The sequence below is a fragment of the Theropithecus gelada genome, chromosome 2 (genome assembly GCF_003255815.1).
Source record: "Theropithecus gelada isolate Dixy chromosome 2, Tgel_1.0, whole genome shotgun sequence".
Lineage (NCBI taxonomy): Eukaryota > Metazoa > Chordata > Mammalia > Primates > Cercopithecidae > Theropithecus > Theropithecus gelada.
The window spans coordinates 186,229,683-186,257,007 of record NC_037669.1 but is presented as its reverse complement, the minus strand read 5'-3'; the positions used below and the strand labels follow the sequence as shown (position 1 = coordinate 186,257,007).

The window sequence follows — 27,325 nt, the reverse complement described above, 5'->3', positions numbered from 1 at the left end:
CGGAAACACTTCACATTCAAAGTAAAACCGTTGATTTTTGACAAACAGAGAAAACAAGAGAAGTCTGAGCATGTGTGTGTGTGTGTAATGGCTTTTCCAGATCACTCAGCTCTCTGTGCCGCCTCTGGAGACTGACTTCCTAAAGAGCATTTGAAAGTAGAGTATGTGCTTATTCACAAGCTAGGCAAAACGTTCCCACTGCTCAGTAGCTGCTTAGGAAGTCTTCAAATGAACACCGCCTGTTATTCCATTTTGAGGTTGTTGGGGGGTGGTGGGGGGCATGTTACACAAAATGAGAAAGAGCACTTGGTAGGTATGTTCCAGAAGGGATTCAAGTGTTAAACTGTTGCATAGGGGGCAAAATCAAATGACCTTCGAATTTTTCTCTTAGTCTTACAATTCTACATTCTGTCCCAGAGTACCAATAGTGTATCACCCAGCCCCCTAAGGACTGGTTCCACAAAGCCTGGAGGATCATACGTAGCAGGGTTAGGGAGACCCAACTATGTATTTTAAAAAGTAACATGCTAGTAAATCATCCAAACTGGTCTAATTATTTTTAATTTGTTCTTTTATTTTCTTAATAGAAATTTATTCTTTTCTAGAGTAGAACATTTGTAAGAGAAATACCAACTAGTTATGAAGAAAATTCTATGCTCAATGTAATTAAAAAATACATTAGCTCACATATTTTCTTCTGCCAGATGTTTTTATGTCTTCTATGTGAATGGGCCCAAGCACAGAGTGAAAGTACTCAAGAACATATTTATGAAAGAATAAATTAATTTTGCCTCAGTTTACTGTATAGAAAACTTTACTGTATTACTATCAGAGAGGTAAAGCATTTGCCCTAGCATCCGCTAACACAACGACTGGGGCGTTCGGAGCTCAATCTTCTGGTTCAGAGTTCAGGGCTCTGCCCGTGCCATCAAAACTGTCAGCCTGAGTAGGCAAATCAGCCTATCGTCATTTCTAAACCTGAGCCAAAATGAACAGAAGGGGCAACCAGCTTATGGTACAGTTGTTTTCCCTTTGTAAAACCTTCCAACACATAGAGATCTTGTTTCATCAATCTAATGAACGAGAAAAAAAACCCAAAAGATTAAGGGAGTCCTATTCATACATATTTTTTTAAAAGGAAATAGGCCTAGCTCTTCAATTGAAATGTAACTGAGAGTCCCAGATTAAGTAAAACTATAGAGAAGAACAAACTTACAAAGAAATAGGAGCTAGGCTTATCTTTTTAAAAATTTCAAACTTTTAATTATTTTATTAATTATTATTATTATTATTTTCACAGGGGGAGGAGAAGTGGGCTCTGCCATTCCATTCAGTCCGGGGAGCATTTGTCTAAATGTTACTAGTCGCATGCCCATTCCATTACATTCATGCATTCGCATTCCACTGCCAAATGCCATGTCCCCATTTGCTCTTCAAATAACTATTAATCTCTTTACACTTATCCCCATGCTGACAAGAGCAGCTGTTTGTCTCGCCTTGTCTCCGCTCTGACTTCTATAGCTGCTATCCACTGCTTATCCACCATCTTCGGCTTTCTCTCCCGGTGAGTGTGGCCAAACTGCAGGTAAACTAGGGGACAAAAAAATAAAACCTGATCCCATATAAATGGTCCCCACCCTGGCTGAACTACAGTTCTTAGGTATCCAAGCCTGAGGCAACAGCCTGGGAAGGGGATTGAGAAGATACTCTTTGTGTTGAAGTTAAGGGTCAGTATACAAAGCACTCCTGAACGTCCTGTAGGAATCAGATAATGCTTCCAAAGGCACGTGCCTCCCTACAGCAGTACAATTAGGGAGGCAGCCGTCCCTGACAAAAAGGACAAAGAAACTCACAGCACTTTCTCGCAGGCAGTAAAATGCCTGTTGGGCCACCCCCTTCCCTCCTGCTTCTAGCTGCACAGAAGGAACCCCAGCTAATTGTGGGCTTGGATGAGAACAAAGACGCATGGGCCCTTGATTTTTTTTTTAACCCAATACAAATGAAGAAAAAAGTTTCGGGACTACACTTTAAAAGCCAGTGAGCAAACAGTCTTCAATTCAACAAGGACTTAAAAAAAGGGAAAATTCCATGTAAGGGACAAAAAAAAAAAAAAAAATCTGTTTGCTTCTGTTGTTTATTGAGTGGGTTCTGAACAGCAGGAGATCCATGTCCAGGGTGGTTTGGTGAAGGCCCGTATCCCCAAGCGGGTAGCAGGAAAATGTCCTTGACTTGGTGAACTTGGTCTGCCTCTGAGCCACCTGAGGAACCTGTTTTGAGCCAGGGTTTTTGGCCTTAAGGCAACATTTCCTCAGTCTCCCTTTGCAGTTCAAAGTATATGGTGACTCTGCTGCAATACATTTCTTTCTTCAAATCCTGCCATTGTTTTGTTGACCAACATTAACGGGACCTCAAAATAAGCCATGCTACTTTGCATACTAACTGGCCTTCCTTCCTATTTCTCCTTGTGGGTGGGCCTGGACAAGGCTGGATCAGGCCAAAGGCCTCCCAGGCTGTTCTTCCACTGTCCTGAAACAGTGTTTGGTGCCATATAATGCCAAGGGTAAATAAGTCTGATTTAGGCGCTGCTTTATCCCAGGGCTTCACTAGTGAAATTAATAAAACTTACCTGGGCAACTTGAAAGTTGGTTCCCAGAAAATATATTTCTGGTTTATAAATCTCCTGTTATGCTCATATAACATTAATAATTATCTGTCTTTGATGATGTGTTTAAACTGAACAGCAGAAAATAAAAAGGTCATACTTTCTGGGAAATTTTAAAGGAAGAAATAATTTTTAATGAGATGAAAATGTTTTAATGAATAAAAAAAGCTAATTACAATTTTGAAAAAGGGTTTAGGGTTTAGGCTGTATATTGCTATATGATTTCTTAAGTAAACTGATTTTATGGATATTAAGAAAAAGAAAGGGAAAATTCCATTTACTGAGGAGTCATGAAAGAGTCCTTTGCAATGAAAGTAAGACTGAAAAATTGAGAACCAACAAAAGCAGAAACTATATTTCAAAAGTCATTAATAGCACTGTGGGTACTGATGGGTCTACTTTTTTTTTTTTTTTTTTGAGACGGAGTCTCGCTCTGTCGCCCAGGCTGGAGTGCAGTGGCATGATCTCGGCTCACTGCAACCTCCACCTCCCGGGTTCACACCATTCTCCTGCCTCAGCCTCCCGAGTAGCTGGGACTACAGGCGCCTGCCACCATGCCCGGCTAATTTTTTGTATTTTTAGTAGAGATGGGGTTTCACCATGTTAGCCAGGATGGTCTTGATCTCCTGACCTCGTGATCTGCCCACCTCGGCCTCCCAAAGTGTTGGGATTACAGGCGTGAGCCACCGCGCCCAGCCTATCCTCATGTTTAGGCCTGATGGGTCTACTTTTAAGTGTCATAGTTTTAAATTATATACAGTTCCAGGTGAGATTTTGTACATAAGAACAAGATCTGTTACCAATGCTAAATCCTCAAATAATATAACATAAAAGTATATTTCTTAGGATTGATGAGAAACAGCCTACTACACAAAATAAAAGTGGGAAAACACATTTCAATTGAAACTCTTCTCAAGTAATACTTTACAGAAATATAAGCCAAGTAGTATGCTCCATTGTCTTTTCCTGGAAAGCATAAAACCAACACTACTAACTTTGAATGTCAGCTTAAAATGAACAGACACAACAACAAACCCACTCAGTCAGAACTGAGTGATTAGAAATCCATTTACATACTTTTCTTAGTTTATTAAAAATCAATAAATCATGAGCCTGCCATTCGTTCTTCAGAAGTTAATTTTTAAAATATCTAAAGAAAATATTCTTATTTACTTATTCCTTTGATTTAAAGAAAGATCGCCTGTGTTAACAAGGTACAATTGGAGGCCAAGGGTGGGCCATCATAGTCAAGAAGAACAAGTGTTACCCAGACGGGTCCAGTAAAACAATTTGTAGTGTTCAGTGCAAGATGAAAATGCAGAACCTCTTGTTCATAGGTTAAGAATTTCAAAATGATGATAGCAAAGCATTAAACAAAGAATGGTGCTTTTCTAAGATAGGGCCCTGTGTGACCAATTGCAGTTTTTGTGCCCATGAAGCTGTCCCAGGTCAAGTGAATAATATCTATCCCTTATTTTCTATCACAGCAAATCTGGTGGGGTAAAGGGAGCAGTACTTGTTGCCTTATTTACTGCCAATAATCCATAACAGAGGAGAGAAATGTGTATTATACTGGGATGTTAATGAAATGCTTATTGACCATGACAAGTCAAAGAGTCAGTCTCAGAGATTAGAACATGACACTTTCAAATCAGCCATAAAAAACGGCCCTTGGAAGAAGTCCATAGAGCCCCCATGTCCCATATGTATGTGTTTCTTAGGAAACAAAAGTTATTGGCATATTTGAAGTGAAATAGGAAGTAGGTTCTCCCCTTCTAAACACAAGGTATCTTGATTTTGGAATAACTTTAACATACTCTGCAGACACGCAAATAATGAGTGAATGGAAAACGTTAAAGGCAAAAATGAACACAACTTCTGTGATATCTACTGTGAACCTTCTAAAGTAAAATAAACCATTTCCTGTGATTCCAAACAGATGCTTCATTTCCTATAAAATAACTTTGAAATAGAAGACACACTGCTTGGACCCTGGAAAATTTATTTGTAGTTATGATATATTCAGGTTCCTCACAAACTAGCTGATCTGACCACAGAAAGGATGAAGTACACCTTGGTCACAGGGACTTGACATATTCCATGCAATCACAGAACACCCTGAGGGCATTCTGAAACATACAGCTTGCATGTAGGTATAAGGATACCCAGGAGCTGAATCTCAAACTGTTTTCACCATGAAGAAACAAAACTGTGTCAACATATATTGCTATAGCTCAATAATAAATAATTGGATTTATATTTACTTAAAGTTGATGATGTAATTATTTTCATATAAAAGTATTTAACATCAAAAAGGGATTCCAATGAAGCCATTTGACCAGTGCAATAGAAATAGAGATTTTCCTGTAACTTGTGTTTTTGAAAATCTCTCTCCATCAATTTATCTATCAAATATGTATATTATTTTCTTTGAGATGGAGTTTCGCTCTTGTTGCCCAGGCTGGAGTGCCTTGGCTCACCGCAACCTCCGCCTCCCAGGTTCAAGAGATTCTCCTCCCTCAGCCTCCCGAGTAGCTGGGATTACAGGCAGGTGCCACCACAACTGGGTAATTTTGTATTTTTAGTAGAGATGTGATTTCTCCATATTGGTCAGGCTGGTCTCGAACTCCCGACCTCAGGTGATCCACCTGCCTCGGCCTCCCAAGGTGTTGGGATTACAGGGGTGAGCCACTGCACCTGGCCAAGAGAATTTTTAAAAACGTTCTCTTTTTCAGATATTACTATGTATAATAGTAAATTTATGACACTATAGCAACAATAGCCAACAATATATAGTAAGAGATTATTAAAAAATGGGATAGGGACCAAATCAGAGATAGAAGAGATTACTGTTGGGATATATAATCATAATTTATCTCGATTCAACCAGACGTTTGTTACAAGATACAATAGCATTCCCAAATTTCACTTGGAAGAAACTGTATTTATAATCCATGAGTGACTGTTAGATGAGGCTAGGGGATTGAACATGCCTCAGTACTCCTTACACTCCTGTATGGATCTTAGTAATGCAAAAGAACTCTGAACTTAGACTTGTTTACATGGAGTCTAAGTCTCAACACTGCCACGAGTGTGCTGTGCACCCCTGGGCAAGGTAGCTGAACAACTTGTGGACCTTAGTTTACCATAATCCAAAGTCTATATAAAATCGAGGAGACTGAATTTGAGGATTCAGTGAGAGGGAACTCCAGTTCTAACATTCTGTGACTTATGGCCATCCTCATCTGTGAAGCTATGTTAAAACAAGGCTATAAGACCGCTTTTGAAACAGTTTTCTGAGGTAACTGTTCTCTCTCTATACAGATGTCCCTGGCCAAACTTAGAAATCTGAAACATTTTAGGCAGCACATAAGTTTCCTCGGCTGATAACCACTTTTCACCTGAGGCTTCACGGAGGTGCTTTTATGAACATTCTACAGCCCCTCATGGGTAAAGAAAACAGCTTTACTTCATGACCCTGGCTTTAAAAGCATTCATTCAATTATACTTTAGCAGAGAGTACTGCATTTCCATCCCCAAATATCAGCAGGATAGTGACTTTTCAACAAGCACTGCCTAAGGGAGACATACTTGTCATTTTTTCGTCTTCTGCCACCTGCCCCACCTCAGAGAATGATGGTTTCTTTTATGCTAGAATTAAACACAATTGACTTACAGTGTTCTACTCCAGGTTAAGAAAAGGTATTGGTATAAAAATGTCAAGTTAAAACAGCATCTTTCCAACTGAAGAATTTATTTAGCATCACGTTTTTCTCAAAACCAGATTTTATTAGTAAAAAAATATTTCACTCATTTTGTTTTCCAAAATTATTCTAAAAAGTGAATACTTAATATATACTCATACATTACAAAGAACAAAATATAAGAATAAAGTATTTAAGCACACCCCAAACTATCAAGACTGTAAGCAGAGAGTTTACTAGATGTCCTGTGTTCTGACACAAAGTGTCAAGATTCCTTTGAGCGCCAAGATTCCATGATGTAGGATAAAGAGCTCTAGAAGCCCCAACAGCAGGTGAGGCAAATAAATACAAAGTTGGCTGATCAGGTGGACAATAATGTCAACAAACATTAGATACAGCATTTGAAAAGACAGGAAGTGTGAAAGGTATTAAAGTTAAAACTTGATCCAAATGCAGCTAAATTAACATGTGTAGAACTCAGTTAAGAAAAATAAACTTTTCAATTCTATTATTTTAGTACATACTCCTATAATAATGATGACAAATCAACAAAATGAAAATCAGAAGGCATCTCAATCCTGAAAAAAATTAATATCATTTTATGTCAAAGAAGTATTAAACTAAGCAGAAAGCAGGATAGAATTTTAATATTTAACATTTTTAAATTCTGGTATTAGGGGAAATATTCAGAATTTCAGTTTATTCAAAGTGAATCAAAATAGGTTTGAAGAGATTTTCAATCTATAGCAATCAATATGTTTTAATAACTCTATATAGCAGATGTGGTAATATTAAAAGAAGAAAGTACATAGTAATAAAATTCTTCAATGAATGTTAACCCATCTTTATGTTAAGCATTCCCTATTGCCTTTAGAAGCTCAGCAGTAATGCATACTTGGTTTTGAAAGTGAGCTTAAAAATATTTTAAAAATAACGTTGGTAGTATATTTGTCTAGTTCTTATCCTAAATTGTGAGTTAAAACAATGGGGTGATTAAATGTGATTAACATTTCATCACAGAAAATAAGCTTTAGTTACCATGACATGAAACTGAAGACATATCAATTTCAGTAAAGTAATGGTGACTATCAGGAGTAAAAAAATGAAATAAAAATAAATTTTAAAACTCTGAAATCTACTTATCATCCATCTTCCATCCCCTCTATAAAAGAATAGGAGTTATTACTTCTACTCTTATTAATTCTCTTACTGAGTTCTAATTATGTGTCTCAGAGTGTTCAATTGCTTTGCAGAGTTTTACTTATTTCTCATGAGATACATGGCATTAATATCTATGTTTTATACACATTTTATAGATGAGGAAACTGAAGTTCCACAAGATTAAGTAACTTGCCCAAGGTAGTGAGAAGAACCTGGATGTAAAACCAGTAAATCTGGCTCCAGAACCCGCTTTCCTAAGTAGCTTTCATTCTGATTGCAGGTAAATAGGAATCACTCACATTTCTGCCTGGAATTTTTATCTAAAAGTTACAATCAAGAAAAGCACACCTCTTTTATTTGCTTTTTTTTTTTTTCCCCACTCATTAAAGACAGGATATAAAAAGTTTCCCCCTTCTTAGTCAGAATGGGTATAATTGCAAAGGGTCAGAGACCCAACTCCTTGTAGCTACCACTTGAAAGGCATTGCAAATCTGATCTTGTCACTCTGAAGCTTAAATTCCTTGAGCAGCTCCCTATTCTCCTAGAATAAAGGCCTCAGGTCTTTAACGTGGCCTGTGAGGCACTATTTGAAACTCTCCTTTGGCCAAATAGAACTTTCTTCATTTTTTTAAAGGCTTACTCCTTCAGTCCTCAAGTCTTCTGCACATGCCAGCTGTTTTCCAATTCATTGTTCAACCTTTAGCTCAAATGTCATCTCCCAGAAGTCTTCTTTGACTGTTCAGATTATTCTCTTGTTCCATGTTTTCCTAGAACTTTCCCTTTGTATCATATAATCATAATAGAAATTAACTATATGTATAAACTTTTAAAAAATGTTGGTCTTCTCTGCTAGGCAATAAGTTAATGAGAGAATATATGTGGCTTATTTAGTACTGAACCCCCAATACCTGGGATAATGCTGAAACATAACAGATGCTCAGGAAATAGTTCTTGAAAGAATAAATGCAAACCACTTCAAAATAAAAATGACTTGCAGAAAGTATCTCTTTTATTCTAATACAACTAAGCATTTATTTTATCCTGAAGTAAGTCTGTGTCCAAATTTGATTCATTTCTTTATATGCTACTGTCAGACAAATGTTATAGTGCATCGCTAAATAATCTCTATGATCTTTACTTTTTGTTTAGCTTTGTCTTGATAGGTGGGAATTGTGCTTTTAGCTTCAGCTTTTATGGGAACTAGTAGCAGAACAGCCAGTCCTGTCACTCACAATGCAATGAGTAATACTTGGTAGCTCACACCTAGCTGGGAAGTTTATTAATGAGCTTCTACTTCCTTAAAACAAACACATACACACTTTTGTGCCAAGGCAGTGTTTTCTAACCTGATGTTCTAGGTTTTGCTTCTAATGCATCTAGGTCAGCAATAAGAACCCATACCTTTGTGGTCATACAATTATTCACTTACTACTGATGGTACACATGGCCAAATGCAGGTTGCTTTGAAAAGAAACCACCCCAAAACAAGCTTAGAGAAAGATATTTAGTTTCTGCTAGATAGGCCACAAAATTGGTCCCTCCCTGCCTAATTTCCATGATTTTATGCCCAGTTAGCCAGAATTCAGTTTAGAAAAAAGTCATAATTAACAGTTTACAAATGTATGTTTAAGGAACTGAGATTATAGTTTATCAGACTTATAAATCCTTTCTTGCAAATGATATAAATTTATGCTCCAATATAACAAACACTCAAAGGTTGAAACACTAGTTTTTATTTGCGACTGGAAAACTGAAGCTTGAAACAAGGAGTGTACTACTCAATCTTGTTAGTCTATAGGTATTCAAGTGGGGAGCACTGTTTCATGAGTTCTAATTTGCTTTTGTTTGTCAAATGCTGTGCTGATTGCTGCTTTTTAAATTATATTTGAGATAATTAAAGTTTTTAGTGATTACTTTGCAATTAGATATGGTGACTTATATAACATTGGAGTGTTCCTCTCAGCTGTCACTTCAACTACAAAATAAAACTGAAGTTTTGAGCTCTGCAGAAGACATGCCTTACTTTTGAAAAGACACTCATCTTATTCATTTTATTCTATTTATCCTATTATAAAAGGTATGAGCATAAACAAAAAAGTTGGAATACCACATTTAAGAGAAAAATTGCTTTGAGATTTCTCAGACATCCTTTAGGGATAACACTATAGAGAATTAAAAGGAGAGAGCGTTTGCAAATCATCAAGCTTATTCACCCAGATCAAACTACCTCCATCTCTGGTGAGGACAGAGAGACCTGCAGGGGATAAGCTGAATCAAGGGAACAGTGCAGATGCAAGGAAACACTTTTAAAGAGGGCCTGCAAAGCAAGATAAAAATCTAATCTTTTTTTTTTTTAAATCAAACACATTCTCTGTCCTTATGAGTAACCAATTATATGAAAGCAGCACATACTTTACAGTAATTACTTGATACTGTACAAGTCATCTGCCCTGTCTTTTAAAAACTTGTTATTTAAAAGATAATGGAAATAATATTGGGCTTATTAAAACAAACAAACAAACAACAACACGACTTGCAAGATGTAAAGGAAAACGATACAATTTGGTTACCTGCAGAACATATAGATAGAAGAGGCTTGTATAATATGTGGGCTCGCTTTATTTATTTGTGTGCAAAAGTCAATTACAAACAGCCTTTTAAGTATATACAATACACCATATATTCCTAGGTGAAGATATCTCTTCAAGCAACAGATGCATGTTCTCATCACATTCAGGGAACGTTATTGAGTGGCCCTGTAGGGGATACAGAGATAAGCATAACACATCCTCTACCCTCCCAGAGTCTTCAGTCAAAGGATAGGGAGGAAGGATCTGGTGCGCACAGAGAGCAATGAGGAAGAAACAGAGTCAAACAGTTCAGAGGATGGACGTGTTATCCTGAATGGGGGAATCTGAGAACTTTTTCAGGGTGAAGTTTCTCCCCAGCCCGGCTTAATGACTGGAAAGGATTTGACCTGGAGATGAATATTTGGGGGTGAGGTACTGGAGCGAAGAACGAAGGCAGAAAAGCCCTCTTCTCTGAAATCACACCATTCTGATTTTTAGCCTTTCAAGCATTTGGGGATTGTCTGTTGAAATAATTTCCCAGGCCTAAGGCTTATGAAGAGCTTTCTGCCTCATCCAGTATTACTGTTTCTCTTCATGTGTGTGTTGTGGAGTCCTCAACCTCAGTCTGTGGCGGAGTCTCACACGGTCTATTTAAAAGTAATCATGCCATTCCCCAAACATCTGATGTTGCCCTTTGAGAGGGTAATGGTTTTCCTTTTAATTCTGATTCCATCAATAGAGTGACACTAATCCAGACTGATTTGAGTAAACAGGGCATATTCCCCATTGTCTCTGTGATCTGAGAAAGAATAAACTTGAGAAAGATCACTGGCTGGATTGGAAATGGCCCCTTTGGGTGTTTTGCGCAAGCTTAAAAGGAAAAAGAAAATGCCTGTACAGAGTTCTTTCCAAGGCAAGCTCACTTCGGGGGTGGTAATTCTCATAGGGGTATTATACTAAACTGCACCTATTAGTGGCTTTAGCACCAATAAGAAAGTAGAACTATTTCTTTTGTAGTGTTTCCAGCATAGCTGACAAGAGTGTTTCATAAATTTCCGCCTCTGGCAACACACCACAGCTTGACTCAAAATTCCCTCTTTCAGCTTGTATAAGGAAATCTTTTTGTCATTTAAGAAATACAGACAAGATGCAATTCAGATTACAAGTTTTGCATGAAATATCAATTTATGTTACACACACATTCACTAACATTCCAAAAATGTTTTATTCTTGCCAGTTATTCCCTCACCTAGAACCAACATGTGCTCTATCTTAACCCCAGTTACTGAATTTTATATTGACAGGTGAACATTATCTGGTGAAGCCATCTCAGCTCGAATCCATACAATCATCCATTTGTACTTTGTCTTTGAAAAAGAAACGTGAACAATTTAAAAATCAGAATATATAAAGTTAGTCCATATCAAACATGAAATCAATCAACTTAGAAATAAGAAATTTATATATATATATATATTTTGCAGAAAATGGAAAAGAATAGTTTTTGAATAGTATAGGTGCTATATTCTCAGACCAACTAAGGACATCAACTGTGGGGAAGTATAAAGTAAGACTTTTGAAAAGATTTTACAGACACTTCATAGAACTACTTATTTCTTTTAAGGAGATTGTATTTAGTGGAACCTCACTGTTTCCCCTAATGTCTGTAGGACAATCATATGCTAACATTCAATGCTTTCAAATTCTACTTTATGGAAGTGGAGGATTAGGTTGCTTAAAAAAGAGAAAGAAATGAGTACAAGCTTAGATGTCTCCTCATTTACCTTGAAGCCCAGTTCTCCTCTTATCCACTCCCTTTGGCTTTAAATCAAGTCACTGATTCACCCCTTCCTCTCGCCATGGCTTACCCTCACCTGCCCTATTATTATCTCTTCAATTGCCCACATGGTCTTCTTGGGTGAGATGAAAGTGATGAAGGAGGCTGTGGAAAGGGAAAATATTGATGTGTGGAAAAGACGTGTCTTCTCCCAATATTTATCTTCACATATTACATCTTACGTATATATCCTTGTCCCAAAATCAAATTTAAAAATTTTATGGCAAAGACAGTATCTTAAATTTTTGTTGTTTTTTACTTGGTGCAGTTGGTTTTTAAACGGGATATTCACATTTCCTTCTGCTCGGTTATTTATTTCCCAGCTGGGATTCTCATTTTGAATAAATGTCTTACATTCAGCTTCAGGATTACTATTTGCATTTAGAGCAGTGACCAGAGAAAAGACTTCTGGTCCTATTTCTAAGACGACTATTTAATAAGTAAAATCAACTCATAATAAACATAGAGAGTCAGTGTGAATTTTGTTCCTAGCTTTGATTAATTTTAAAATGTCATTACTAAGTCCCTATAAATGATAAGACACCATATCTGTCTCTGTAGAAGTCTAAGGAATGGGAAAAGGTAATTCTCAACTTTTCAGCCCAAGGAATCATTCGGGCTAATTTTTTTCCCCTTCCTGCAAGATGTCACTCATCATCCCTAGAGTATGTCAAGTTTTGAATCTCGAATTCTGAACAACGGTCACACTTGTAAAACACACATAGGTTTCCGCTTTTAGTGAGATCAATATTCCAATTAACTTTTGTTGCTATTTCGACAAAAGCCTTCCATTTTGACATAAATAGTAAATACATATCAGTGTTTAAACCAACACATTTTCTTTTTAAATCAATATACTATGTTCCTTCATCTTGTCTGGCACAGTCCTCCCTTGTATTTTTATTCATTTTATCCCCTCTAAATAGAATGTCTTTGCTCCCCTCACTCCTCATCTGAATTTCAGTTCTCAAACCATATAAAATATTACCTTTATCATAAACAGTTTAAACTCTATTTCACTCTTTTAAAACTTGAGATATCTTGGTTATACTGGAGTCATTTATGAACCCCTCATATACTCCCTCAGATTATGAATTCACTGAGGTTAGAAGCTGTGAATTACTAATTTCTTCTTTCTTCACAGTGCATATCACAGTGACTATTATTAGTTTTCAGTAGCTGTTGGATTGGAAGGAAGTGCTTCCTTTGGTGGGGGAAATAATCAAAATGGTTTGTGGTTGGTACTTCAAAATCATTGTGTCTGGCTTACAGCCAAGTTTATACTATTTCATTTTGGGGTGGAGTGTTAGGGTGTGGAAGAGAATGAAATAAGGAATGGGGTCTTTACAGCGTGATTATATAATTTATCTTCCAAATGGGACAGTTTGGAAAGTGAAAAGGTGTGCTATTAGTAATTATACTAGAATAGCAGGCATAAATAAAGACCAACCAAGACCAATATTTCCCAATTTGTCTATGGCAGGGACCATAGTTATTAAAAAGAGCACTGGGCGGAAAATACACAGGTTGTATGAGACTTTAGAAACAATCCATCTGTATCCTTCCAAAGGTTCCAGAGAAGTGATAGATATTTCTGCAAAACAGGCAGCCAATGTGCAATGCAGAGAAATGCATTTTCCTACTTCTAGGCAATCTCAAGCAGAGCCATTTATTCTCCCTGTGCTCTCTAGTAGAGCTCCAATTACACAATGACACCATTCCTCTGTTCAAAATCCTTCCATGGCTTGTCATTGTCACTATAATAAATGTACTCTCCCCTCAGTGTTATGGTCATCTCTGAGCCACTCTATCTTGCATTTCCAACTTTATTTCCTGATTGTCTCATAATTTCAATTGCATTTGAACTATTTGATGCTTCTGAGTGTATCAGCATTCACTCCTCACCCCCCTTCCCTTTGCTGATGCTTATTTCTTCACCTAAAATCCTCCTTCCTTCTTATATTTCTAGAACTTGGAAATTTCGATCTATCCTTCCAAGTGCAGCTTCATCTTACATATGCATGTAGACTTTCTTGACCCTCCTACATCATAGGCTCTTTTTCCCTTTGATGCTTTATATTATCTTGCTCACACACTTAAAAATCTCTCCTGTATTATAATTGCATGCATATTAGACTCATTCCCCCAGTGAACTATAATCTTCTTAGTTTAGGAATTGTTTAATGATTTTTTAGATCCTGTGTACCATTTTACATATAACTGATGCTCAGTAAACATTTTTTTAAGAGTCAGTCAGTTCTCCTTCTAACCTGTTTCTCTTTCTCAATACTACTTTTCATGAATATTGACAATGTAGCACTTAATCAAAAAGTATAAGTAAAAATTATAAAATGTTTAGAGAGGTGGCCCATTAATAAGCCACATTTCACTATTTTCTTGGGCCCACAAATTGCATCCTTAAGATTAGGAATAAGATTTAAAACTTAACTTTTGAATCAAATGTTTCACTTTGACACTTGAATCCATTCTCTTCCAGACCCAAAATGTAGTACTCTATTGGATACCATTCGTAGGTTCCACTAAATTGGCACTGGACAATAATGCTATATTAGTCATCTGACGTTTTCCTCAACATACATCTAAAGAAAATTGAGTGCCCACTTGGGTTTAACAAGTTTTTATCTTCAAAATAGTAAAACTTATAAATTGTGGAAATCATCAAGTTGTTTTCCACAGAAGTATTTTTTTGTTACCTGTATTCATTCTATTTGTTGATATAAAACAATTAGAAATTTAAAAATATTCAACAGGAGAAAAAAGTACTAGGAAGGAAGGATTTTTACCTGTGCCCCTCTGTTCTACCAGCTCAGATTCCACCCAAAGCAATCATATGCACATCAAAGAAAACCAGGGTGTATTTGTGGTAACGTATTTCTCAACTGTTTGATCCAAATCCCTTTTTAAAATCTCATGACATTAGATATATACTCCCTTTATAGGCAGAATGCAGAAACTAAATTCTGTACATAGTCATTGAGGAATGTTTTAGCAACTCTGCATTCAGAAAATGTATGTGTAATGAAAAAGAAACCAATTTTTTGATTGCTCTAGAAAATCTAGACATCCATTGATGCTTTCTGTTGTACCTGTGACATCCTGTTGAGAATCACTGCTCTTCTAAAAAGCAAAACAAACCAAACATGGTTTTCCTTATCGAGGTAAAGGATAAGTGATTTATTATCTCAAAATCATTTTTTTCCCAGTAGTAGTGAAGGAAGGTATGATGTGCGATCTGTGATCTAAGATGTCTTTCTCCTAGTTCCCTCTGGGCTCGAGGACAACCAACTGTAAAACAAGTAGTGCAATCTATGGCCACAGCATGGAGTAAGGAATACGACGTGGCAGACATGAATTAAAGCTGCAGTTTCTGCTTCTCACCCACTGCTTTTTCCTATGATACTAAATAGCTCAGAAGCACAACATGGGGCAGCTTAATACATTTATTAACTATCAACAGAAAACTCACACCCATATTTTTTAAACGGTTAAGTCAGTAGAAATAGTACTAGGGGCCGGGCGTGGTGACTCACACCTGTAATCCCAGCACTTTGGGAGGCCGAGACGGGCGGATCACGAGGTCAGGAGATCGAGACCATCCTGGCTAACACGGTGAAACCCCGTCTCTACTAAAAAAAAAAAATACAAAAAACTAGCCAGGCAAGGTGGCGGCGCCTGTAGTCCCAGCTACTCGGGAGGCTGAGGCAGGAGAATGGCGTGAACCCGGGAGGCGGAGCTTGCAGTGAGCCGAGATCGCGCCACTGCACTCCAGCCTGGGAGACAGAGCGAGACTCCGTCTCGGAAAAAAAAAAAAAAATAGTACTAGGACAGGAAAGATGTTCTTTCCTAGACCAAGCAGACACAGAAATCAATTAAGTGAGAATGACCTGGGCTACAGGGAGTTTACCCTGCTGCCTCCACACTTTTTTTCTTGCATTCCACTGGCTTTGTACAACAGTTCTTCATGGAAACTTTTTTGGAGCGCCTACTATGAATCATCCCATCTCTCCTGGGTATTAAAAAGAAAGTGGCTGAGTAAAGGGAACACAATCATATACATACAGCTCTCTCAACTACAGAAAGAAAAATCATTAACCCTGATTTGTAAAATGAGGTGTTTCCATATATGAACCTTGATTTCCCATTTAGTTCTAAAATACTGTAACCCATTTACCAAAGTGTCTTTCCTTCATCATGTAACACCCCGGATGAGGAATTTTAGTAAATATCTCTTTCTAAGAAGGAGTTTCAGATCCTCCCACTCACACATACACATAGACACACTTACACACACAGCCCTGTTTTGTTTTGTTTTTCCAGAACGTTGAAGTTAAAACTTGCTCTGTGAAGAAGTTCCTTTCTTTTGGCCCTCTCTCTCTCTAAGTCTGAGACCGTTCCCAGAGGCTCTGTCTTTCCTAGCCTGGCACTGGGGAGTGGAGCTTGCTTGGGGCCTCTCCACTGTACCCAAGGGTAGTGCCTTCAGCCTTGCCTCTTATATCCTGTTCATGTTCTCCTCCCTTCTGGAACCTTTCCTATTAATTAGCAGCTCCCCCAAATCCAGATCTGCTAGGGGTTGGGGAAGAATTCAAAAGTTATGGAAGAAGCAGTAGAGAAGGAGCAGTGTTCTTATATCGTTTTTGAGTTACCAATTCAAAGAAATTGCTAGCAAATTACTATACATTTATTTGAAGTCAAAGAATGGGTTACAGTTTTTAAATAATTTTCACTCTTACAGAAAGTTTTATGCCTTTTTCATTTTTAATCTACCCAGTGTTTAACAATTCTTGTGTGATAACCGTAGATTGCTTTTTCTGTATTGACAGTTACTAATACACATAAATCCCCACACATTATAACTTTTATATTAAATGTATGGTTCTCAGAGCCATGTGGTCCCAGGCATTTCATATACTCAGATGTAGCACTGAATTTTTACAGAGGACTAGATATGAAAGCATAATCCTGAATAGAAAGAGAGCTGTTTGTACGTAATAGAATGGAAGTCAAGCCATGAAATTATGACCTAATACATGCACTGGTGGAAGGATATGAAAGTCATGCAGGCAATATGCAAAAAGTCATAGAAAGGTAGGGAAGTGCGGCCATGTTTTTTTGCAGATATTTTTTGTCGACCTTAGCGGCATTCCAATAGAAAACAGACAAGCGATGCCTTTTGTAGCTCTTGATTACATATTTACCTGAAGTTCTGAAAAACTAAAACCTGTGTATAAAACTATTTTCTTTCATAAGCATGCCATATTCTCACATACAACATGACTCTTTTGCCTCCATAAAAGGAAATAATTTCTACAAATATCCTCTAATCACAACATGAATGCAATTGCTTTCTTTCACAACATTATATTTAACTTAAAAAATAATCATTTCTTGCCACTTTACATCAACCTTGTGCTTCACTTAGAGATATCAATGAAGACTTTTGCTTCTCCCATTTGATTTACAAGATCCTAGGCGGCTTATAAATACTGTATGTGAAATAGTTCATGAAAGACAGACAAACTCAGGTATGACATGATGGATGGATCATTTTCTGAATGATTAAAACTGGACAAAATTGGATCCAATAGAATCAAGAAGATCTTAAAAGCTACTTCTATTTAAAAACAAATTGGCAACATTTTAAGCTAACTTTCAATATTACAGCAAAACAAGAAACTCAAGTTTTTCTACCGAGGACAAGCAAGCCTGCTTGAATGTTTTGAAGAAAAATAGGCACTTCCTTTTCCTTCTTTAGATAACTCGATATTTCCCCTGTTGTATTTACACAGTTCAGGAGTCTAGACAATAGTGTGGTCAATACGATAGCACAGGCCTGCTTAGCAGCCCTCTGCTCCACTCTTCCTCTTGCGGTCTGCACCGGAATACTATGCATTTTGTTTTGATTTTTAAGGAGCTCAATTTGAGTACTCTAGTCCACTTTTCCAAGCACTCACCTGCAAGCATTTTTATCTGAAACACCGAACTCTCTCTCCACAACACCCCCCACCCAATCTGATTAGTGTCAACACAGCTGCCCATTCTGAGGAATGTAAACTAATATTGCTGTTAGACCTCCCTCAACCTTAGGAAACTTCCTCAAAGCCTTACAGTCTCTTCAGGATTTTTTTTTTAATCCCTTTGCACAGGTTTAAATACCTAAGACAAACTTGCTAAAAGATCAGAAATGCAAATTATCAATTCCTTCAATAAAATCCTATATGCTGTAATACACATTTACATACATGCATGTATAAATATTTAACAATGCATCGCTCCAAAATAACTTTATTTGTCATCACACGTGAAAGTACAAGTCACCCTCCAGACGACAGAAATGTTATTACAGTCCCTTCTGGATTTAGGTGGGTCTCTGGATTGACAGACTTAAAAATGAAGATGGCTTTAAAAAATCTCACCTGATTATTTTGAAAAAAGCTTCATTTGCTTTTAGGATGAAGTCTGGAAATAGACCTATGCTAAGAAGTTAAGACACAGTCAACTAATTTTTCTTACTGGTACGTGAATACCCATGATAGGATTCATTGCAATGTATCCAGCAGAGTGTGATCTGCTGAGTCTGTTTTTATAAAAAGTGACTTTATAAAATCCTGAACATTATTTTTTCAAATACATAATGTCATCCAGATTTTTTTTCTTTTTCATCTTCTCCTACTGCTTCATCTCCTACTTAATAATAATAATAAAAAAAAAATCTTACAGCCACCACAGAAAACATTAACCAAGAAAAGGAGATTCCTACATACAATTTGCAAAACATTACTTTGGGTGACCGAGAACCACAAATATGTAAGTCTTTTAAAAAATAATAAAAATTAAAAAGCATCTCTAAATGGAGTGCTAAAATCTAAAATCCTTACCTCACTAAATTGAGTCTGGGCATTGTTTTCCAGGTACAACATGTTAGCTGTAAGATTGATCAATGCTGCTGTCCTCTCTTCTGGCTCCAGGATTTTGCCAACCCCCCCACCCCCTCTGAGACCCTTACGATATGAATCTACTAAGAAGATAACAGAACTCAAGTCCCTCTCTCTCTTTCTCTCTCTGTACATAATTTAAGGTTTCCTAATATATACCCAACTATAGGCATGAGGAGGCGGGACTCTTCTCTTTACCTGTCCAATCCATCAACTTCCACCTGGACTCCTCCACTCCAATGGAGTGAGGCCTCTCCCATCTCATTAAGTAGTTAGAATTCCTTATCACCAATCTTTAAAAGAAAAAGAAAGAAAGAAAAAAAAAAAAAAACCCAGGAGACAGACAGGTAAAACTTTCCCTGTCTCTTTCATAAGAAAGTGCACTCTCTTTTAAAAACAAAACAAATCTCCCCAAACAAACCGCACCACCACCACCACGATTTACAGAAGGCATTTCAGAAAGTTATTTTACTCTTTGCAACTGAAAAGTAAACTTCAGGAAAACTTTTAGAAGGCTTCTTTTTTTAAATCTAGATTTGAGGTTTCAAGAATGAATACACCAAGTTAGAAATTAGGAGAGAGAACTCAAATCCACTGTTACATTTAATCAATGTAAAAAAATCAAAACCCACTGCCTGGTAGCTAAAGAGTTTTTAACTTATTTTCCCCAGAGAAATGCCAGTGGTTTCATATCACTCAATGACAAAATAAGCTATCTGATTTTTTTGAGCATGCTTCAATAACAATTTAAACTACCAGTCCCATTAACTTATAAAAACAAGCAAACATCCATATTATGTACAGGAATTAGGAATCCTGATAAATATGTCCTTTTTTTTTTTTTTTTACAAAACCCTTATATATTTGAATATTTCTTTTCTCTATTTTATTGTACCCAGTTTCTACTAATATCTTTGCGTGTGAATAGGTAATAAAAATGGTTACTGTACATGATGCATCTATGTAAACGATGAGTAGAATAAGTATTAAAGCATAAGAGAGCAATTCTCTTTTGTCTTAAAAATACATTTACCTAAATACATGCCAACATTCATGCAGAATCTGGCCTTGGTTTGAAGATGTGGTGGAGATGAGATGCACCCTGATGGTTACCATGTGATTCATTAAAAGACTCTCTTTACTGCTGAGTATTTGTAATTCAGTTAGACTGATTTCTCCACATCATCCTACAGCCCCCACTCAGGAACACAGTTTCCTCTATTTTGCTTGAAAAGTTGTAAGTGGCAAAGACAACTATAAGTGAATATTGCGATTTCTTATAAAATTTAGAAGACACAAAATTTAGAAGAGAATTGGAAGCCAGAAGAGATTAGAACATACATTTCAGAAACAAAGTTTGCAAATACGTTCACGACTTCCGATTTGCCTCCCCTTTACTTCTACTTTTGCATCCATAACATTTATGCACTTGAAGGATGATATGGCCATTGGCTGATATATAAGACCCATAGGTTTCTGGTAATAGTGCATCCTTCTTTTATAAACAGAAACCAAAAAACTCCCATAATATAATTTGATCTTGAGTATGCAAGAATATGACAGTACTCTGTAACACTACAAATTTATATGAGACAAAACATTCATTTCTTCACACATACATTGGGAAGAATGATCTCTCTCTCTACCTGTAATTAACCAAATGAGCACTGGCTATGAGGCAAAAAAAAAAAAAAAGAAAAACAAAACAAAACAAAAACAAAAAAACCCCCCAAAAACCTGCTTACAAAATTCAGTATAATTATTTGTACAATGTATTTAAATTTTACACCTACTGACAGCTTAAGAGTCAATAGTAGAAAGCAGATGGTTGCTCCCTTAAAAGTGTGCATGATTCCTGTGGCCCAAAAACTTGGATGATCCTGAAAATCATCCAGGGTGCTTTTTAAAAACAGATTTCTGGACATGGCCCCAGATCTCCTGAATCAGGCTCTGCAGGGCTACAGCCCCAACAACTGGATTTTATACAGCTTGCTAGGCGGTTCTGTATGACTCATGCTTGGGAATCAATGATCTAGAGGAAATGCTGTTAGCACAACTGCCTACAAAAGTCATTACTGAATTGTTTTTTACACTAATGGGATCACGTAGCCATTTGAATACCCAAATCTAAGGCTCAAGGTCTCAAGTATTGATATCCACTAAAAATGTAAACAACTTCATTTTTCACGAAGTCAAAAGATTCCCAGCAAGATCTGATGGATGGAAAAGTCAGATTCTTTCCACGTGCCACCTCAGCTATCAGCATGAATTCAGATACGGTCTCTAACATATCTACAAAGATTCTGGACAAAATCTAAGACAATATGTCCACTGTGGCTACTTGAGAGCTTTGAGTATTTTGGAAGAAAAGAACACCGGACTGGGAGTTAGGAGATAGGAGCTCTGTGCCCTTGGGGCAAGTTACTTAACCACTCTGGATTCAGATTCCTCATTTGTGAAATGAGGGGCAGAGCTAAATGATTTCTAAAGACCATTACAAAGATAAGAGCCTGTTTTTGTCCAGAATCAGGGAAGTGATTTAGAGGATATTCATCTTATTTTACTTGGATATTTATTTGTCCCTCAATTTGCTCATCTCCATATTGTACAAATGAAGTAGTCAAGTTGCACAGCTACTTAAGATACTTAAATGACATAAAGAAAAAGGAACAATATATTGGTGGAAAGTCGTATTTTTTGCTTCAAGGTATCCTCACAATGAAAAATTAGCTAATGGTTCATGTACATTTGAACTCAGCACAAACATTTCCATAAAAGAGCTAATAAAAGTATATCTGATGTTTGATTTCAGAATTAGTGTGAAGAGCTGATGTAAATATCATGCATTGATTTAAGCAGGTTACAGAGAAGTAACAATTCTCTGCACTCAATAAACAAAAATGCTTATACGTGGATCTCAAAGGTTTAGTAACATGCATTAATTTTCCTAACCACCTAGTGGTGTAGGCTAGTATTATTATCTACGTTTTTCAGATAAATAAACAAATTCAAGGGTTTTAAGTGAATGCCCCAAGTCCTCAGTAGTTAGAACAACTCTAGTTAGAGCTCTTGCCTTTTCTCAGGCATTTCCTCAGACTTCTTAGCTCCACGGTCTCAGAATTAGGGGTCAGCACTGCCCCCTGGGTAAAAATGCCAGTGCTGTGAACCCACAGCTTTGGGAACAGAAGTCCAAGATGTCACATCGAAGCATATGCTTTCCAGAAGCAACAAAATGCTAACATTTTGATGAATATCCTTTTCTAACATCCAACTTTTTATTATAAGTGCTATATTTTCCTGTGTTTGTGTATTTGTGCATGCATGTATGTGTGTGTGTGTGTGTTTAGGTATGTCTGGTCTTTCAAACTTGCATACAGTATTACAGTTTGCTTTTTGGTGTAGGAAAATTCTAATTTTTCCATAGTCAACTTTACCATTTTTTCTTTGATGACTTACTGTGTTTCAGACATAGTTTGAAAGGCCCTTCCCAGCCCAATGTAAAATTTTGCAACCATATTACAGTATTATGAGTTTTGAATGTTTTCACATGCAAATCTTTTAACTTTCCAGAATATATGTCTGTATGAAAAACAAAGGAAAATCTACTCTCGCCCATTGAGAACTGATCTTTATTATCTATTGAATATTTTTTCTCAGATTTGAAATGCCATTTTCATAAAATACCAATGTCAATGACTCCATTTGACATCTCTATGTGAAAAAGTTAAATAGTTATACTGTATATTTTTGGTTTGTTTGTTGTATTTTTTTTTTTCCTGATTTACAATCCATGGTTGTTTGATTCCGTGAATACAGAACTAGCAGATACAGGGGGCTGATAATCCTTCTACATTTTAATAAGAAATCCACCTGAATGCGGCCGGGCGCGTTGGCTCACATCTGTAATCCCAGCACTTTGGGAGGCCGAGGCAATCGGATGACAAAGTCAGGAAATCGAGACCATCCTGGCTAACACGGTGAGATCCTGTCTCTACTAAAAAATTAGCCAGGCATGGTGGTGGGCGCCTGTAGTCCCAGCTACTTGGGAGGCAGAGGCAGAAGAATGGCGTGAACTCAGGAGGCGGAGGTTGCAATGAACTGAGATCACACCACTGCACTCCAGCCTGGGCAACAGGGCGAGACTCTATCTCAAAAAATATATATATATATATACACACACACACACATATATGTATATATACACACATATGTATCTATGTATATATGTATATATACACATGTGTGTATACATATACATAGATACATATGCATATACATATATACACACACACATGCATATACATATATACATATACACATACACACACACATATACCTATATGTATGTATAGGTATATGTATATATGTGTGTGTATATGTGTGTGTGTGTGTGTGTGTGTGTGTATATATATACCTGAATGTTGAATGAGGGCAAAAAAGGAATACACAGCAATGTCTCCACTTTCTCTCCTCCGTGCTGGAGCTCCCTCACTATCAGTTCACCTTTCCTAAAGGGCAACTCTGATCATGTCCCTCCTCAGGGTGTCCCAGTGCCAACAGGACCAAACAAATTATTTACAATGGCATTCAAGGCCTTTTAAAATCTGGCCCCAAACTACCGTTTCAGCTTCACTTTCCTTACAATCCACTCTGCTTAGCAAATGTGGACCCCAGCTGCCTATTTTTGTCCTGTTCAATCCGGTTCCTGAGTTTGGAATGCCTTCATTTGCTTTCCTGATATATTCAAATACTTTTAGATTCTTTAAACAATTTCTCTGAATTTCTCTAAATCCCTAAAGTTAAATCTTCTCTTATTTTAGATGAATATAAATAAAAGCAGTAATAAAATTCTACCTTTTAATGCAAAAAGTTGTATGCTTAACTGTCTCCTCAACAAGATTTTGAAGTTTTTGAAGTCAGAATACATTTATGTTCATCATGTCATATTTAGTACTCCAAAAGCTCGGTGAGTATTAGCTGAATTAAACAGTTCTATAATTCTATAAGAGAGAAATAGAAAGCAGAAGAGTATTTACCCAAAGCATTTACTATGAGACAGACACACAGAGATGCCTTTTTAACAGAGAGATGCCTTTTCATCTTATAAAAATCAAAGCATAGCATCTAATTAAAATAGAAGAGAGAAAAAATACTGCTTTCAATTCAAGCTCAGTATCTCAAGCTCTCAACAATTACTTGTGAAAAGGGAAAGTTGTCAGCATGAAAAACCTGTAATAGTCAAGAGAGGTTGGGGTTTTTAGAGCATGTGTGAAAGCTAAGCAATGGTGGGGCTTTCCAGGCAGCTGTAAAACAAAACCAGTGAAATCTTTTTGATATCAGCTACCATTACTTTGAAGGATGATCTACAAAACACACTGAGTAACTTTTAAATTTCTAATACTGTGTGAATTAAGTGTTTACCTTCCTCTCCTGCCTCAGATAGGTGATAAGAATTAGCATTTGAGGAAGCTACTAAAGGCCACTAAATTAGTTCAACACATCAATTTTTAGTCTGAGGCTAAGTTCCAAAACAAGATCTCATCCATTTGAGGATGACCAGCTAAGTTCTGAAAAATGGGTAAGTCTTATAGGCATAGAAGGGGAGATGAGTTCTGTCTTAAATCTTACAGTGTATTCTAGATTTAATTTTTTATTTGTATACATGTTCAAGTAAATGATAAAATGGTAGACAGAATTTAGATTCTCTGCACTTTTTATGGTTAAGGTACTCAAAGCACTTTACATATAACAAACTCATTTAATTCTCATAAAATTATTCCTTAGATACTATGTTCATTGCCATTTTACAGATGAAGACACTGAAGTGCAGAGAGAGATTAAACGATGGAATTGAGATCTGAATCTGTGTATTTTGAGACTGGAAAACACTATGCTTCATGGTTAAATTACATCTTCATGTTTACTTTTCCCCCTCACTCCTGTATTTATCCTTCTTCAATGTCATCTATGTCCTACAGTTCATTTGCCATATAGCCAATGCTATGATTATAATAACAACAGTATTTTACCACTTACCTGGATTTAGATAGTGCCTTACTTACAGTTCAAGTAAATAGATGTACAAATGTACAGAGATAAGATAATCTCTCCTCATATTGTTTCGCATTATAGATTTCAAATTTTTAGATTACAAAAATAGTGTGAAATTTAGAAGAAAAAAGTAAAATACAAATAAAAAATGAAAATCAACTGTAAGTGCAACTCTCAGAATTACATTAAAAGTTTCTATGGTCTTCCTCCTATGTTTATGTATGTAAACAAGATTGAGATCATATGCAATATAATTTTTTTAGTTATAATATTTTGAGTATCTTCCCTGGTTAAGTATTCCTACAACTAAAAGTACTGGGTCAAATGTTATGGACTTAAGTCACTTCGTGGGTATAGTATCAAGTTATTTTCCAAAAAGACTGCAACAGATTACATTTGAGTGAGGCTATCACAGCACTGAGAGGATTATCTTTTCCAACTTTATACATAAAAAAATATTTTATTTTCATATTAATTCCCTTTATTGCTAGTGATATTTCATGTGTTTCAATATGTTCATTAGCCCTCTGCATTTCTCCTTTAAATGGCCTGTTAATATATTTTGCCTTACTGCCAATCCCTGCTCCATTGAAGGAGTAGTATCTTCTTTATTAATAAAGGTTTAACCCTTTAATAGATTCATCAAATATTTTCAAATTGCTTTTCTTCTTAGTATTATATACACTAAAATAAAAACTATTTTATTATATAAAACTGACTTCTTTAGGATTTTTAAAAATACATGTGTTTGTTTAGATTACAAATATGGTGTTGAAAATACAGAAAATACACACTGTGTGGAATAAATTGCAGTCATTTATCCTAGAAACTACAGGGAGACGCCATTAGCATTTTGGTTTATTCTCTTCCAGAGATACATATTACACATAAGTATGTGTTTTACCAGCTGTACACATACTGAATACTAAAGATATATTTTGTTAAGTATGTATATATGTATCTGTGTACACAGATGCATATACCTACTTTTTGAAATTAATCTGCTAAAATGAGTACATTCTCAGGTCATTAAATGCATTATATTAAATTAAATTAAATTTTAAAATTAAAAAATTAAACTGCTACATAGTTATTGAATTAATTTAGCTATTTCCAACTAATTGGGAATTCAATTTGCTTCAATTTTTCTTCACCACTATAATCATAAAGCAAAAATTATTACACTATTTATTAAAGTACACTACTATAAGCAAATTATTCAATTAAAAGACAAAAATATTTTAAAGCCTGATAGATACATTAATTTCCAAACAGGATACCTGTTTATGTTTAGGCCAACAATGCATTACAGAGCTCACCTCACTACAACACTAGTACAAGCACTAGCAGCTACTATTATTTAAAATATTTTAAAAAATAGAGTAAAAACTCATCAACAAAATTAAGTTCCTCCTATTGCTATTATACGTTATTCATTAAAATAAACATACTCACCTGTACTCCCACTGGCTGGTCTACTTTGGAAAGAGAAGGTCTTAAATCAAACTACATTGTGTTTGAATAGTGATGTGTTGAGTTTCTTTGAACCTTCATCTCTAAAAGCAAAATATCACCTCACATTATAACATTTAACTTCCCTAATCAGCCCTATGGCACTATTTAGTTTATGATAGATTCCAAATAAATGTCAGTATCTTTTATTGTTGTATTTATCAATATGTGTATTTCTGAAGATGGCTACTAAATATCTCCTATAAATTCTTATTTTTTAAAGCACTGGATTGTCTTATGTTTGAATAGACTGATTAAAACTATATATTTCAGTCCCTGGCCCTCCTACTTACTGTCACGTCCTCCGTACAGCTGCCACCATGGCAAATGGTCATAGACGCAGTCAATTGCCGGCAAGGAACAGTGGAAAGAACTCTGGAATCAACATCAGGAAACCTGGGCTTTGGGTTTCACCTATTTGATTTTGAGTTTGTCTCTTTTCTGAATGGATAATGAATAAGTATTCACTCAAGTTCATTGCATAACACATCACTTTTCCTTCTGATTCCACACTGGGATATATTATAACACAAGCCCAGATTTCCATAATTCATTCTACCTTGAAACCATAAAAACGAAACCCCTCTTGCATTCAGGGTCATGCATGAAAGGGCACTGTTCTTTCTTTTTTTTTTTTCCTTCAATTTATTTATTTATTTATTTATTTATTTTTTTTGAGACGGAGTCTCGCGCTGTGTCACCCAGGCTGGAGAAAAAAACACGCCCGGCTAGTTTTTTTCGTATTTTTAGTAGAGACGGGGTTTCACCATGTTAGCCAGGATGGTCTCGATCTCCTGACCTCGTGATCCACCCGCCTCGGCCTCCCAAAGTGCTGGGATTACAGGCTTGAGCCACCGCGCCCGGCCTTTTCTTCA

General features: G+C 36.4%; 1 protein-coding gene across 12 annotated transcripts in view; it reads right to left on the bottom strand.

Annotated features, from left to right (window-relative positions):
• The window catches only part of TP63 (tumor protein p63), a 263,807-nt gene that overhangs the window by 87,888 nt on the left and 148,594 nt on the right, over positions 1-27,325 (bottom strand). For 7 of the 12 annotated variants that reach the window (XM_025377204.1, XM_025377209.1, XM_025377210.1 and 4 more), the window contains exon 1: positions 18,831-19,010. The exons of the other annotated variants lie outside the window; for them this stretch is intronic. In XM_025377204.1, coding sequence (XP_025232989.1) covers positions 18,831-18,872 — 42 coding nt within the window. In that variant the 5' untranslated portion in view covers positions 18,873-19,010. Of the gene's footprint in view, positions 1-18,830; positions 19,011-27,325 lie in introns of those variants that run through there. 12 annotated transcript variants of the gene reach the window in all.